This window comes from Calidris pugnax, unplaced genomic scaffold (assembly GCF_001431845.1).
Source record: "Calidris pugnax isolate Ruff unplaced genomic scaffold, ASM143184v1 scaffold225, whole genome shotgun sequence".
Classification (NCBI taxonomy): Eukaryota; Metazoa; Chordata; class Aves; order Charadriiformes; family Scolopacidae; genus Calidris; species Calidris pugnax.
The window spans coordinates 1,264,456-1,280,515 of record NW_015091072.1 but is presented as its reverse complement, the minus strand read 5'-3'; the positions used below and the strand labels follow the sequence as shown (position 1 = coordinate 1,280,515).

Here is a 16,060-nt window from a genome sequence, read left to right as displayed (position 1 = left end):
ACGGTTCTTAAACACAGCCAGGGATGGTGACTCAACCACCTCCCTGGGCAGCCTATTCCAATGCCCTACCACTCTCTCTGTGAAGAATTGTTTCCTAATTTCTTCAAGTTGTTCCTGTTGGTCAGGGCTCTGGTGGGCTCTGACCTCATTGCTCATTGATACCGTTCTGGGGCGTACAGTGCATTCCAGCATCTGCCTCTGGGTCCTTCTGGGAACAGCAGAGCCAGCCTTGCTTGCAGCACAGAGAGGCTGTTGTGCCACCCAGCACTTCCCAGAAGAAAGAGTGGATGAAGACGTTGTCTCCAGGTGAGATTGCAGGAAGCACCGGCAGGTCCGTGCTTGAACGGAGCAAACTGCTGCCGACTGATCCCTGCCATTCACAAGTGGCAGTTGAAATGAAGGCTGCTATGTAGCAATGTAGAAAATTCCCTCAAACTATGCCAAGCATTTGGCCCAGCAGTAGCTAAGAGGACAAAAGCACCGCAGCAATAAATCTCCCTGCGGTCAGTCCCCTGTGCAGCGCACATATTCTCATATAAAGCACTATCCCTGCTAAACATGGTTTAGGAGGCTGTGTGTTGTGTCACCTTTTTTTGTAATGCCTCTTCAAAGCATTTTATTTCCATTTTAAAAGTAAAAAGGAATGACTCTTTCAGAGAACGCTGGTTGCAGCAGCAGGCTTCGGTCAGTTATTTTTCCTTGCAAAACGCATGCACTGCACAAAAATAATTTGCAGCAGCTTCTGATAAGAACATACAATGTCAAGGTCCTGATTGAGAGAAGCCAAGGAAAGAAGCACTGATAATTTTTTAAAAGCTTTGCTGGGGTAAGGGAAGGATTTTCAAGGACGCTGTGATCGAAACAGTTGCCAAAACTTTCTCATCTGTGTCAGCTAGAAACTGTTTTCTCCTCCAACACAAAGGCTTTTGCTTTCCTGCTGCCACTTGCAGGCCCAGTTTTGCTCTAAAAAAGCAACAGTGTGGGGGTGCTGCTTCTTCTATAGGTTTTCTCCAGGGCTGTATTTAATGGGTGAACAAAATTCATGACCACAAAGTAAAAAAGGGAGTTCAGGAGTTAGTCGCACAAACGCAAGTGAAGCATTTTTAGAGATTCATTCCAACTGCCCCTGAAATCAGTGATCCCCTTTCCAGTGATAGCTGCGTTGCTGGGCTTCTCTGTAACATCCTGTAGCAGGACTCCTTGCTTAAGCTTTTCTCTTAAGCTGTAAGAGAAATACAGCCCCAGTCAGTGTGTCCTGACTCCACAACAAGAGTTGGTGGTATAACATAATACCATACCAGTGCAGGTACTATGAGCTAAAGACCTAAGCCCGGTCCTGGCCTCACACTGGAAAAGAGTTTTGCTCAAACTGGAATGAAACCCTGGGGAGAAATACCTGGGCATTTTCCCTGTATTTTGGAGATGTATAAAGTAATGACACAGTTCACTGCAAAGGCACAAACAGACAGATACACCCTTATTTTAACTAGGTGCTCTCACACTAGACATTTCAGAGGTGAAACTATTTCTCTGGCAGCTTTAATTTAAGCAGTCTGTACATTAGATCATCACTTCAAATGCCTCGAGGATACTGAGCAAATACAAAATCCCAGAAGTTATTTTTCTGCCTTGCACAGAGAGAGAAACCCACGCTATAATGGGGAGCCCAGTATGCAAAAAAACCTATAGCAGTAAAGTCTACCTCTCAAACAGTTATAAACAGCTACTCCTGTTATTTCAATTTAATTTTAATGCTCTGTCCCTTCATATCAACACTGTATTACACAAGCAAGCACAGCTACAGAGAATTATCAGTATGAGGGATTACACTCCGAGGTTTTCTGTGTGCAGGACCACGTCTAGGCAGGCGCTCAGACCTTGCCACATCCAGAGCCTTCCTCTTTGAGAGGGGGAGGAGGGGTGGGAGCACCCCATTCGTTTGCAGCAGAGGAGGCATGTGAGAGGGAGGGAAAGCAAAATGACCGAGGTGATGCTCTGGGGTATATAAATACAGGCAGATCTCCCCCACAGTCTTTTGAGTCCTAGAGAGGTAGAACCAAGGATCGAGGCAGGCTTTTGTGGGGTTGGTTTGGCATTGCAGTTGATTTTAAGCATTTTCAGGTTTCTTAATTTCTTTAGTTTGTAGTAGTTTACAAATAGCCTTTTTCTTCAGGTGGAAAAAACGTGTAGGCTACTTCTGAATAGGAATAGCTAGCAAAAGTAAGACATGCTTTAAAAAATGTTGCTTAAAGTAAGGCTTAGAGTTTGTTTTCCAGTAGTCTCTCTCTCTGTAACAACCTTTGAATTGTAAAGACTCCAGAGGTTGATGTCGTATGTTCTTTTCCTCAGGCAGGAGGTGAACCAGCTGGTCTAAGCTCAAGAGATAGCCCGTTCACCACCACAGAGCAGCACAAAGCAATGTCCCTGGCTGGTGTAAGCTGTCTGGTGACAGGAGCAGGAGGGTTTCTTGGCCAGAGGATTGTCCGCTTGCTGTTGGAGGAAGAGGAGCCGCTGGCTGAGATCCGACTGCTGGACAAAGCCTTTAGCAATGAAGCCCTCGGGAGATTTGGAAGTAAGTACCGCCTCGCGAGGTCTATGTGTTGTGGGCATATCTGCTGTTGTCTCAGGTGGATAGCATGGAAGTCTTCACCTCCCACCCAAACCCAGATTTGCAAATAGAGGTTTTATTTCAAGGAAGCCTTGCTTTATCCCTCCCTCTCCCTCTAGCACAGAAATCAGATGTAAAATGTAAGGACAAGAGTTTTCTTTGCCATACCTGAGACTTCCCTAGATCGGAAGAGACACCGATGTACTGTTAATGCAGTAAAGAGGTTGCCTTCAACCTGACTATTACATTAAAGCCCACTGAGCAAAATTAGTGCAAAAATCTCACACTTCTGCTGTGAGGAAGGGAAATGTAAGCATTGCTATACCTGGGGGGGACGAAGGGAGCTGTGTAACCCAGAGCATACTGTCCTGGGCTCTGACGTGCTAGGCTAGAAGGCGGTGGCAAAGTCGTGGGCACAAGTGCTAATGGTTTTCTTCAACCTGTGATTAGTTTGGTTAATAGTGACCTGCTGACTGAGAGTTGTGATGAGGTGTCTTAAAAACTTGTTGTTATTATCGTTATCAAACCCTTTTATGCTATGCACAGAACATACAGGACCCATTTGCAAAGGGCAAGTCAGGACTGTGGCTTCTTGAATGGACTGGAGACAGCACAAATGAGTGATATCCCCAGTGTCAGAAACAACCTGTGGCGGGGAAATCAGCTCAGAGTATTATATTTTAAATGTCCCTTTTCCTGGGATATTGAGCACATCTATAAAAAGGCATGTAGGAACATAAGTTCAATCATGTTCTTAAGTGCCAACAACACAGATATTTACTTGGCAATACTTTGCTCTGTCACATCTTAACCTCAAGATGATTCTTCCTCTATACAGGTTACTATATGGGAATTCCCATGGAATATCCCCATACAATTTGCTAAAGACCCACAATCTCTCTAGGCGTTTAATTTTCATCAAAGAAGAGTAACAGTGCACCATAAATCTCATTCAGTGTTTCAATGAGGATTTGCTGTATGTCCTTGAGCCTTGCAGCAGACCTTCCTGCTCTCATTTCCAGGCAGTTCCCACAGTAACAAAACCTGGGGCTGCAGTAGAGGCTGAAGCTCTTGCAGCAGCAGGAGCCTGTGTGGTTTAGCACTGGTCCAGCAGGGTTAACCGAAGCATCTGTGCTGCTTCAGGCCAGGAGAGCTCTGGGGGGATAATGGAGCTTCCTGGGGAGTGAAAATGACTGTGAGCACAATCTTGGTTGGGCTGCAGTAAAGGTTTTGCTGTTCCTTTTTTTTTTTAATAGGAAAGCTCTATGCCCTCTTTCCTTATCCTCCCCCCTTCCTCCACTGAATGCTGCCCAGACTCTCCCTCTCCAATTCTTGAAACATTCCCTTTCAAGCTCTTCTCTAGCACAGTGACTTCTATTCCAAACACAGGTCTACTGTAAAAACCTGGGGGCTGGAGCCTTCTGACTTGCATTATTTTTACTGCAGGGACTTTTACTTGCTGGCACATGTTGCTTGTACATTTTGAATAGCCAGGAGCAGAGCTCAGTGGTTTTTTTACTCACTAAGCTCTTGAGCACCTTTTGCTTGCAATGTCTTTGCAGAGTCAGGGCTGCGGGTAGTAAGACACAAGAGTATGTTCAAGTTACAGCTCTTTGTGCCAGGAGACACTCAGGGACACTTCTCTCTTGTCCAAGCAAGTTTCCTGCTGAGACCTTGACCGTTGCACTCAGACTGCAAAAAAACAGTGGCATTTGTGGTGTTCCACAGCCCTAGGGAGTCCAGGATGACCCAATCAATGTCAAGTGCTGTGAGCTGGAGTCTACCCAGTTACACTGTGTGGTCGAGAATGAATGTCAGGTTCAACATGGTAGTTTGGTGCCTTGGGTTTCCTACATCCCATCTCCATTTTTCTCCACAAACTTATCTTTCTGCCTTTTTTGTGCTTTCACTTACGCAATTCCTTTTTTTTGCTCGCTTTTGCACTGGCACTTCTGGAAAAGCTGGAAACTCCCACATTGTTCTTAAGAGGATTTCTCACTATTTCAAATCCTTGACTCTCTTTTGTCTCATCCCTCTCCCCCTGAACCCTCATTTCATGTCATTCTTCACAGACAGACTTTTATAGATTGTGTGATGCTTGAGCATTGAGTGGTTTCGCACGGCTCCAAAATAGAAGGAAAGTAGAGGCAGGAGGAATGAGTGTTTTTCCAGGACTTTTGCTAAAGGGAAGTTCCTGCTCTGGGAAACTTCCTCACGGCTTTTTGCAGACATTCATTTGCCTTTATGACTCCATTCAAGGGCAGAACAGCAACAGGACATCCCAGCAGTTGAAATGGGAACGGAATAAACATTGCAAATTCCCTAGGTAAAGAAGCGAACAAATTGCTTTACCCTTTACCAATGAAAATAAGGTGTATTTTTTAATTTTATCCTATGAATACACAAAGTAGGCCATTTTAACAAACCATCTAGTTAACCAGGGAAGTAGAGATCTCTCATGAGGAGTACCTTTCCCCATCATCCACCCCACAGCCTTTAGGACCTCTATAAAAGAGCATTAAGTAATTCAATATACTAAAGTCTTACAGACATTACAGTTTATTTGAATTTCAAACAACACATAGGAAAGGAACAGGCAGTTTAGGGCAAATAGTCCAACTGTATAGCTGAGTCAGACACTGCTCACAGCAGTAGATTCAATTTTATCAAGTTATCGTTGCATTTCCAAGCAAAAACTACCCGAAGCAAGCAGGGAGCACTACTTGCAGATCAGAGGACACAGAAACCATTGGTGAAGTAGAAAAAGGTTTCCCAGTGGTTAGATACTTTCTCATAACCACTGTATGCAAAAACAGTGAGCAGGGTTAAATTTATTCTCTCCTCCCCCTGCCCCACACCCCTCCCCACGATACGCACATGCTTTTTTGACACCAGGACAATTATTTGTCCAGATGCAAACCAGGTTTTTTCTCTGCTGTCCATCTCAGAGTGAAACCACTGTCTGTCAGTCATTCCTTCTTTCCTCTCTGTGCTTCCAAGCTCACCTGTAGTTCTCCTCTTCCGCCAGAGCAACACAAGATCAATCTGCTGATTCCTGACATCTAGCTAGTGCTGGTAAAGTGAACAAGGCTGATACTGTACTTACCAGGGCAACTTCTGCTGGGTAAAGTGGAATGGAGGAGCAGCTTTCCTGCCTTATATCAAACACACAACTTAAATTGCAAGCCCAAACAAGGCACAAAGCAGTCAGTCAGCAGCTTTCCAGTGACTGATACCAACTTTCCCTGTCATCAGCTGTAAAAGGGACAGGTTTCTTTTGTATTTTTCCTGAAAGCTTTGATTTGCATGTGTGAAAACTTCCATTTTCCGAGCTCCTGCCCAGGCACAGCAACCACTCCGAAGGGGCCACATATTAGAATTTACATTGTGAAAACCATGTATTTCAACCCTTTAGATTACTGCAACCCCATAAAGCATAACTCGTGGAGAACATCAGCTGTACAAAGACTAATATTTTTTAGGGCAAACCTAACTACCAGGTGCTTAATAAGAGGCCTAGTCCCATAGTCTGACACTTTTGCATCCATACAAGTAGAGGTCAGTGTAAACCTTCTGGAAAGGGAGCCCTAGGAAATGAACACACTCTGTAAAATAAAAAAGCATAAGAGAGCATGTGGCAGTGACTGTGCTGGGAGGGCAGTAACTCCAGATTTAGCAACAGTTCTGTAAATGTTGAGCATATGGGCTCCCATTTCACATCTCCGACCAACTGATGAAAAAAAAAGACCCTCAAGCCTGTTGCATCTGAATAATCATTAAATTAATACAGGATTACATTCTAGCGTGCTACAGAGATAATGAGATAAAACCATTTTAAAAGATAGTCCCTCTCTGTTCCAGACCTCAGCAGCTGTCTCTCCCAGTGTTTCTCCATTAAAGACAGGGGATGAAATACTGCCTGCTTTGGAGCCGGTGACAAATCACTAGGATACAGGGGATTTCACTCAGGGCTGAGGCTAAAAGCTGTATAAATTAATCAGATTCTTCTCTTATCTAAAATGGGCATTTGATTATGCTGGAAGAAGACAGAGCATCTGCCTGTGCTGCAGAGTCCCTTCCCAGTAGCTGTGCTTGGGGAGCCCTCTAGCGCAGCCACAGCAGAGGCTCATGAGAGGACTTGCTGTAATGACATGGCATCCTAAAAAGCTGTAAATCATGATAAGAAAGTCCCCTCCCACGGCATAACTGCAGCCAGGCCAGCAGACTTCCCAGGACAGCAGCATGGCCTCGAACTATAAATTTCTCCAGGTGACCAGCCTGCGCTGGTACAATTTGGTTAGTGCAGTTCTGGGCTGTATATAAGGGTGCTTCTGCCCAGCAAAACTTAGAAGAAGGATGGCTCTGAGACCTAGGTTTGCACCAGGGTCACAGGCATTAGCTGCTGAAGAGGGAAGGGGCTTATAAAGCAGGAGTTAAAGCAAATCAGGGCTGAGGTAGCTCAGGAGAGCAGCCTTGAGAGCTCAGATTTGGACCAGAAAGATGTACATGCTAAAAATGACCCCACAGCACAGATGCTGAAATGGAGCCAGAGCTGGAGGTAGAAGAGGCATAGTAAGTCCTGGATGAGGTGCATAAAAAGGATGAGTCAGAACAGTAAGTAATGTATTAGAAGAGATGCAATATGGGCAAGGTCAAGGCGCAGAAAATAGGTGTGAACACAGGTCTGTGCACACACGCTGTGGGTGGAGAGAGATCATCCATCACCTTGAAGGCAGGAGCATGTAGTGCCTGGCTGTTCAGTATATTTAGGTTAACACTTTTATAAATAGCTGGTCACCAAAAAAAAAAACGTAGCTAAAGCTCCCCCTGTGAACTTGAAAACAGTCACACCTGAAGGAAGCTTCAGACCACAGCTAGCACTGGGAAATATTTCTCTTTAAATAAAAAAAAAGAAAGAACCATGTTGAATAGTGGGTCCAAAAATACTGTCAGTAATGCAAGATACACCTCCATAGCACTGTAATCAGCACCTGACAGCACAGCCATTGGAAGACACTTTCTGGTGGTGGAGAGCATCTGTCATTTTTTGCAGTGGCCAGTCTGGCCCAAACCACAACAGCCAGGAGCAGTGTCAGCATTCACACCCTCCTTTCAGTGCTCTTAGGATGTCCATAAGGTCTTCTGCTTTGTTTTCTGCTGCCCTTGCAGAGTTCCAGGGTAAGACTGAGGTGAAAATCCTGGAAGGGGACATCCGAGATGTGACGTTCCTGCACCATGCCTGTCAGGGGGTCTCCCTCGTCATCCACACGGCTTCCATCATTGACACCATTGGCCTCATAGAGAAGCAGCTGCTCTGGGAAGTGAATGTGACAGGTGAGTGGGTCAAGCACCTGTCTCAAACCCATGTCTATTATGCGCTAATCATCATCTGTCCAGGAAAGGGAACACCTGACCTGTTTTTTTGAGCCAGATTAACTGGGTTTTCTGCATCTTGTACAGACATACGAGTGAGTGCAATGCATGTATATGTGCAGCCCTATGCAGCTACATTGCTCTCTGCACCCAGAGTGGACTGATCTTCTACTGCAGGGCACTGCAGGATCACTCAGTCTTGTCAGCAGTCACACATGCCCATCCTGACATCTGCAAAGGCTTTGCCTTCAGTGGGGATAGCCATGATCCCATCGTCAGTGGAGCTTTTTGGAGGCAATTCACCTCTGAAATCCTAATATGCATCTGAGAAAAACTTGTTCTTATTCTCCCTCCCCATTTTTGAATGACATTTTTGAATTTTTACAAACACTTGCAGGCTTTGGCTGCAGTTGCCAGCAAACTTGCACTGCTGATACCCCAGACCCTGTGGCTTTCTGCTTCCTAGTCTTTTTCTTCCTCCTTTTCTGCTTTTCCTCCCATTTGCCATTACATCTGTATGTGCATGGATGTAGTTTAGAGGAGCAGGTGCTCTCACACCAGGAGCTTATAATTAAAAATCCCCAACAAACTCAAGGCTATGGGAGGGAGGGGTTTCGGTCACTTCTCACTCAGGGGTAGGATCTCCCTTTCTCCTAAGAAGCCCCTGTTCTTCATGAAAAGATCAGATGAAAGGGGAAGTTTTTTGTCTTAGGAATGGCCTGTGTGGCATCAGTTGTCAGGAAATTTAAATATATTTCCTTAAAGAACAACAAAACCCTCTATGCTTTTCACGCTGATCTCCATGGCTGTGTTATTTCAGCTCCCAGGTGAAGATTTGGGGAAGATGTTCTTATTTACATGGATAGTTTTCCTGGTTCTTTGGCTTCTCTGCCACAAATACAGGGCTGCTTCACAGAAAAATAAGGAACACATTTCTACAGGCACCACTCTTACAAATATTGGCCACTCATCAGTGTTCAGAGCAAGAGAGCGTGCTTTGTAGTCAAGTTGTCTCTTACATGCACCTTAAAACCAGTGCATTTTGCCTGTTTTTGCCTGGCTCATTGCCTGTACATTCAGCTTCCAGACCCTTTCATTTCTGCTCAGTCAAAGCCACAAATTGCCAGTGATGACAAATTTGAGGCCAGCGGGCAGCTTCTTAGGTCTCTGCCAGGAGGGAAGAGCAGAAAGGCAAGTTCCTGTAAGCCTGTGCATTGGGTAGTATGAAAAATAAATATACAGGAGTGATAGTTCAGAAACAGGATTTGTAAATCTCTCTCTTTATGATCATACTCCTGCTACAATCTGTTTTTCACAGCAGAATGTGTTGCCATGGGGGGAAAAGCAACAAAACCCCTAACAAATATTAAAATGTCCCAGAAGCAGAAAGCTCTCAAGCTGTGAGCTGGAGTCAGAGCTAGAAAGTTTATTAAGTCTGCCCCATCGTTCCTTTTGGTGGGTTTAGACGTCAGCACAAAGTATCTAGGCTTTCATAAATCTTTCAGATGCCCCCTCAGCAGAGTCTGCCCATGTGTAAAATAAGCCCACTGGGCCAGTGAGGGTTCACTGATAACATTTGGTGTAATAAAAGCACACACCAGACCTGCTCCCAGAGCAAACTGACCCTGAGGTCAGTCAGCAAATACTGCAGTCCTGTTTACCTCCATTTCCATTCTGATGCTCTTCTGCCTTTCTGACCAGCAAAGACGTTGCTACATAGTTAGATTTGCAGGATAAAAGTTTTGTTTCTCCTAGAAAACAGAACTTTTATAATACAAACATGTCAAGGTATCAGATGTGGATGTTCACAAACCAGAACAGAAGAAAACACGTTAAACTTGCCATGATGCAGGGTTTTCCTCTGTGTCACATGCCACACAATGTCAGAGGGAAAATATCTTTTTAGGAAGGGGAGCAAATTTTTAGAAGGAAGGGAATTAAGAAAATAGTTAAATATAATCCAAACAAAAGTACTCACTGTGAATCAGCCAGAAGGGCTTTGTGTGCAAGCAAAACTTACAGACCAGCTCCACAGAAGATTTACTTTATTTAAATGCTATGTGAAATTCCCATTACTGTAAGACCCTTTTCATGTTTTACTATGAAAGGGATGGCTTCTGAAGGTTCTCTGCCTTAAGCCAAGTCAATCCAACCAACAGGCACAAGACCCTGAATCTGTGGTCAGTATCCATGCTAATCTAAGCAAGAGCAAAATTTGACTCTTGACATCAAAAAACCCCACAACATGCAATTAAGACCAAGTGTATATCCTTGTCTAACTCCAACTGACACCACTTCAATACAGATGCAGAACAGGTTCAGTTTCATTGAACGCTCTGCCCAGTTCAGGACAGGATCCTTCCAGCTGCTGAGAGGGGACACCTGGCCAAGCTCAAGACAGAGATTCTGTTTCTGATCTAAAAAGCTCACTTTTCACTGCTTGGTGAGATCTAGACTGACTTGCATGTTTCTCTTTTGAAGGTACTAAGCTACTGCTGGAGGCATGTGTCCACTGTAACGTCCAGCACTTCATATATACCAGTACCTTAGAAGTGGCAGGCCCAAACTGCAAAGGTGACCCGATTTTCAATGGTGATGAAGATACAGCTTATGATGGTGAATCAAAATCTCCTTACGCCCAGAGCAAGAGACTGGCAGAGGATTCTGTGCTGAAAGCAGATGGCCAGGTGTTAAAGGATGGTGGCACGCTGATGACTTGTGCCTTGAGACCCATGTACATCTTTGGAGAAGGATGCCAATTTCTTCAAGGTCACCTGGACAAGTGTCTTTTGAACAAAAATATCTACCTGCGCTTCTCCAGGAAGGAGGCTTTGGTGAACCCCGTGTATGTGGGGAACATTGCCTGGGCACACGTGCAGGCAGCCAAAGCCCTGAGGGTCCCACAGAAAGCTAAGCACATCAGGGGGCAGTTCTACTACATCTCAGATGACACTCCTCATGTGAGCTATGCAGATCTAAATTACGAGCTGACCAAGGACCTGGGGTTTGGAATCGAGCCCCGGCTCCCCATGCCTCTGACAATGCTGTATTACTTCTCGCTGTTGCTGGAGATCATGAGCTTCTTGCTCAGGCCCTTTATCAGATACATCCCCTCCACCAACCGTCACCTGGTCACTCTCCTGAACACCCCGTTCTCTTTCTCTTATAGAAAGGCCCAGAAGGATTTTGGCTACATGCCCCGCTACACATGGGAAGAGGCCAAGCAGTGCACCGCACAGTGGATTGCCTCCATAGTTCCACAGAGAAGGCTCTACTTGAAAAGCAAGGCTGCCTAAGTCTTAAGATGAGCTGAGACCTGGCTAAACAAGTAGGGCCAGGAGCCAGAGGAGAGCGGGGTGGACAGCAGCAGCAGGCAACTACAACACATTTAAATGAAGACTTCATGTAACAGCCCCCTCACCTCCCCATCCCCCCAGCCATCACCACTACCCAGAATAAATAAAAGAGAAATGTTCATTTGTTTGCTGAGTACAGTATGATCAGGGTAGCTTGACTGTGTACTCCACATCCACTTCTACATCGTGTGCAGCATGAAGACACTATTCTACTAAGACTCCACACAGTCCCTGGTGTGAACACATCAGCCTTTCTTTTCACTCCATGCCATCTTTAGGGCTTTTGTCAAACACAGTTTGTCCTAGAACTATGATTATACTTTACAAATACATACTACTGAGCCATACCCTACTCACTCAGCTCTTGCCAGACTTAGGAAACACACAGCAAGTAGAAGCCATCTGATTGCAAAAGCCAAATCTTGTTCACTTTTTCAAGAGTGTTGCCCAGTTTCGCATGCCATTCACCTGACAGTCAACCTGGAGAGCAAATTTGGACACTGTAAGCATTGTGAGGCCAAAAGCACAATGTAAGTGCAACATAGTTTTATTTAGGACGGTTTGTGAGAGAAGGGGGAGATTTGGTCAGGTGAATTCCTCATCCATTCCCATTTTCCTAGTTACCAACTTTGCGACAAATCTGATGGCTGCCCAGCAGAACAACAGCTTCAACAAGATAAAACGGAGAAAAATATTGCAGGAGAGCCTTGGTCACTGAAGGGTTTCCATTGCAAAGGCAAGACATTTGTGAATACAGAGGAAAAATAAACAGTGCTAAAAAAAATCATGCTATTTCCAGGTTTCAGCTGGGAACAAAGGGAACTTTAGCTGATAGATGTACATGTGTTGTCCCTGTGCTTTTCTGATGGCCATACAAGTTTATGCAGAATGTGTAACTTGACTTTTGGGCCAAAAATGTAGAACTTGTCTGAACAAATAGATGTCATCCAGTGTTTGCTTCTTAAACATACAGCTCACTTGCTGAAAACAGCTTTAAAAGATGGGAATTTCTCTCTTCTGTTCAGGATGATGTGAACAGACACATATTACCTAACTCAGTACTAATGTAAATAAATCACATTTCCAGAGATGCTGGCAGCTTGAAGTCTGTGTTGAGTTTAATTATTCAGTGCCCTAGACATTTCATACTCCTAGTGCAAATATTATCATTTTCTTCATGTAAATATTATCATGTTCCTTCAGTAACATCTTAGGTTAAGTATGTAAGATCCAAAGCAGCCAAATCCCAGCCACCAGAACTTCCAGTCATATTCTGGGGATGGAGAAATAAGGTTTCCAGGCTCCCACTGAAGGCTTTGTAAACACTCAGCAAACTAGTACTGTGGAAGTTATTTGAATGCTATCACTTCACAGATAATGATGTCAATGCCTCCACTCTTCTCCACTTCGCAAGCAATACTCTTAACACCTCCATCAGAGTTCCTCCTTTATTAGTGAACACACAGATCTAGCCCATCTAGCTGTGTCCTAGCACACAGCACATCAGCATGAGGACTGCTAACCAGCTGTATAATCCCTACAAGGAGACTCTCATGCCTTACCATCACATTAAAAAAATAAACATAGTTTTAATAAATAGATTAACTCCCCAGAGAGGCCATGATTTGGAAGCAAGCTGCTAACAGTGACCAAAGGACCATGGAACCTCGGTGGCATGGAACCACTTGAGGCACAAATCTTGCATGCATCACACACAAATGGAGGGTAATTTGGGGAGCCCTCTCAACATGTCTTTAGTAGTTGCTGTGGTCTGGACACAATTTGGCCAACCTTGTTTTTAAACAAAATATTTTATAAGGTGGGTGATTGTCCTATCCAGTAAGGGAGCCATGCATCTTTCACCACCTCACAAGCTAAGGAACCAACCCAATGTCTTGCTGTCCAAAAAATGTGGGCCAGCTCAGGGACAGAGGGAAACCAGGAACATAGAAGTGTGGGGTTTGCTCTATCCCTAAGGCCCAACTGCCTTCCCTGGACACACGGGTGTACATCCCCCTCATTTTCTCTCATCTTCTTTCTTACCCTAACACCACCAGAACTCAAAATTCCAGGATATTGCACCCCTGCTCTAGCTTCTGTACTGCCCTTCTTGGGCTTCAGGAACGCAGGTGTCCAGGATCTCCCCACTCTTTGAACAAGGTGAGGAGGGAGGGAGCAGGCAGGGAGATGGGTGACTCAGTGTGATCCACCCCAAAAAGCTTTGTTATCCCAGTTAGCCTGGGCTCTGGGGCCACAGATGGGCCAATGGAGAGAGCAAAAGCCCTCTAGATGTCTAGAGGGCAGGCAGAGCAGTGGACAGCTAGGACCTCAGAAGCTCAGGTGTGCCATTTGTCTGGTTGTGGAGAACTGAGGAGTTTGCAGCCAGTGAACTGCTGTGGAAAGTTAGGTATGAGGATCTGCAAAACTGTCCGAGGACAGACAAGACCTCTTGTGGTTAGAGACACGATGCACAGGAAAGGGCTTGGGTTTTCATGTTGTCATTCTGTCTAGGCCTCTCTGGTGAAAATACATTTAACTACAGCCCCTCTGTTCACGCCTTCTTCCCCTTTAGCCTCACCATTCATGGTCTTTTCTCCTCCACTCTCCTGTATGTTGGCTTCTTTCTCACCAGATGGCTCCTTTCCACTCCCTTCTGTATGTACTCTGTTGCCTTCCAGTTCCTTGCAGTTCTGTTTCCACTTCCATTCTCCTCCGGGCCCCGTTTGCAGACTGGGGCTCTCCAGTCACCACCATTTATAGTCTACTCCCAGTTGCCCACTTGCACTCTCCTCCTTGGCAGAAGGCACTGACTTGGTTATCAAACCCTGCTGAGAAAAGCAAAAAGGTGTTCAACAGACAGTAACATCCATTATTTTTCTAGGCTAGTGAGATTTCATCCTAATGTCTAATGAGGCTGATGATGGGAGCAGTCATGGCTGCTCTGTCACTGAAGTAGTAGAAAGAACAATCCAGGCACACGGAAATAGAACAGGAAAGGAAGGCGGAGAAAACAGAAGCAGAGCTGCTACTTAAATAGGGGAAGACATTAACAGATCAAAGAGCTAGAATATCACAACATGTACCAGAAAACCAGGACATCTTTATCCAGGTTTAACACAGCTCCTAAAATACCTACAGACGCTGCCAGAGAGAATAAAGAACAACTTTTCTTCCACAGTTCAATAAGTGACTCATTTTCCGAATGCAGGCTCCCATCGCCAGAGCCTGCTTTATAATTTTTGCTTTCTCAGTAAGACAGTGGGATCTTTTCATCTCTCCAAGGGCGGTGCTCCTGACAATCAGATTTCTAAGCACCAAATTCCCCCTTTGCTGAACTTCCTCTCTCTTTCTTGTTACCACATCCCTTCCTTCAAATCCCCAGGACAAGCTGCTCTGGCTGACAGGAAGCTAATTCCCACTTCTACTTTCTATCGTGCCACCCAGCTCCCACCTCATCAGCAACCAACTTGTACTGTGACAGAGACCCCTTCCTCCCTTTGTTGATTTCTTCCTTCTTTCAATCACACCATAAAATTTATAATTGAATCTATTTTTTTTAAAGGCAAGGCACCGACGCTCATAGACCCAAAGGAAATGCTGTCCTGCTGTCTATTTCAGATGAAATTTATAGTGCTGCTTGAGATGAGTCTTGTTTTGGAAGCAGTTCCCACGCTCAGCACTCATAAAGGGCGTTTTTCTTGTGTGGACTCACTGGTGTCTGTTGGTGTGAGCACTCTGTTTGAAGCACTTCTCACATCAGGAACACACATAGGGCTTCTCACCCGTGTGGGTTCGCTGGTGCTGGATGAGTGTTGAGAAATCACTAAAGCCTTTTCCACACTGCATACATTTGAAGGGCCTCTTGCCAGTGTAGACTCTCTGGTGATCTCGAAGGTGAGAGTTTTGGCTGAAGCTTTTCCTATAGAGACAAGGGTAGGGCTTTTCTCCTGTGTGCATTCTTCTGTGAGAGATAAGGTGGGACCTCACCCTGAAGTTTTCCCACACTCACTGCACATGAAGGGCTTCTCACTTGTCTGGGTTCTCTGGTGTTTAATTAAATTAAAGCACCACCTGAAGCCCGTGTAACATTTGGGACATTTGTGGGCTTTCTCGTTCTGGGATGCCTCATGTTGCTGAAGATTTGATGTCTCACTGACATCTTCTTCACATTCACTGCATCCACACTGATTGTCACCCACAGCATCTAGGTGGAGAAGATTGCTGTGGCCCTCAACGGCCTTTTCTAGATTAATGCCATCATCCTGTATCTCCTCAAGGAGGTCCCTCTGATGCATTTCTGAGTATTCGCTCTCATTCTGTCTTGCTACATCTCTGGAAAGCATTATCTTCAAATGCCTCCAGTAATGTCTCACACTGTTTTACATTCTTGGGATCCTCTGCCAGGGAACTGTCATCTTCATTCCCACTGTCAGCCTCATAATCTTAATGAAAGACAATGAACGCTGAGCAAGAAAGCAAGATAAGGAGAGGGACTTAGAGACTGTAAGCCTTTACTAAACCCTAATTTAAGCTTGGACTTGGAGGGCAACACCCCCTTCTTTACTCACGGATTCAGGATTATTCCTATCCTCAATCCCTGATGACTAATGATGATCTCAACACTTGGTTGTAAACTCAACACAGAATTGACTTTATTGGCTTTACGTTATAGAGGTATTAAATTTATTTGGTGTATTCTTCACCTTTGGTGATGTCTGTGGGG

At 44.9% G+C, this 16,060-nt stretch overlaps 2 protein-coding genes across 3 annotated transcripts; one reads left to right on the top strand and one right to left on the bottom strand.

Moving 5' to 3' along the window:
• Positions 1-2,080: 2,080 nt before the first annotated feature.
• On the top strand, positions 2,081-11,804 carry LOC106896857 (3 beta-hydroxysteroid dehydrogenase/Delta 5-->4-isomerase-like). Of its 2 annotated transcripts, none has more exons than XM_014957124.1 (4): positions 2,081-2,220; positions 2,350-2,572; positions 7,778-7,942; positions 10,463-11,804. In XM_014957124.1, the coding sequence occupies exons 2-4, from the start codon at positions 2,419-2,421 to the stop codon at positions 11,275-11,277; spliced, it is 1,134 nt and encodes a 377-aa protein (XP_014812610.1). In that variant the 5' UTR covers positions 2,081-2,220; positions 2,350-2,418; the 3' UTR covers positions 11,278-11,804. The 2 variants fall into 2 exon arrangements, with proteins under 2 accessions (XP_014812610.1, XP_014812609.1); XM_014957123.1 differs by having other exon boundaries at positions 2,081-2,251.
• Positions 11,805-15,045: 3,241 nt separating this feature from the next.
• Positions 15,046-15,632, bottom strand: ZNF697 (zinc finger protein 697). The gene is given in 2 exon segments (XM_014957086.1): positions 15,046-15,332; positions 15,335-15,632. Coding segments are annotated over 2 exon segments (585 nt in total).
• Between the last annotated feature and the right edge of the window lie 428 nt (positions 15,633-16,060).

Coding starts and splice junctions, on each gene's coding strand:
- LOC106896857 (XM_014957123.1), top strand. Junction 2,573..7,777: donor AGCCCTCGGGAGATTTGGAA/GTAAGTACCGCC, acceptor CTGCCCTTGCAG/AGTTCCAGGGTAAGACTGAG. Junction 7,943..10,462: donor CTGGGAAGTGAATGTGACAG/GTGAGTGGGTCA, acceptor TCTCTTTTGAAG/GTACTAAGCTACTGCTGGAG.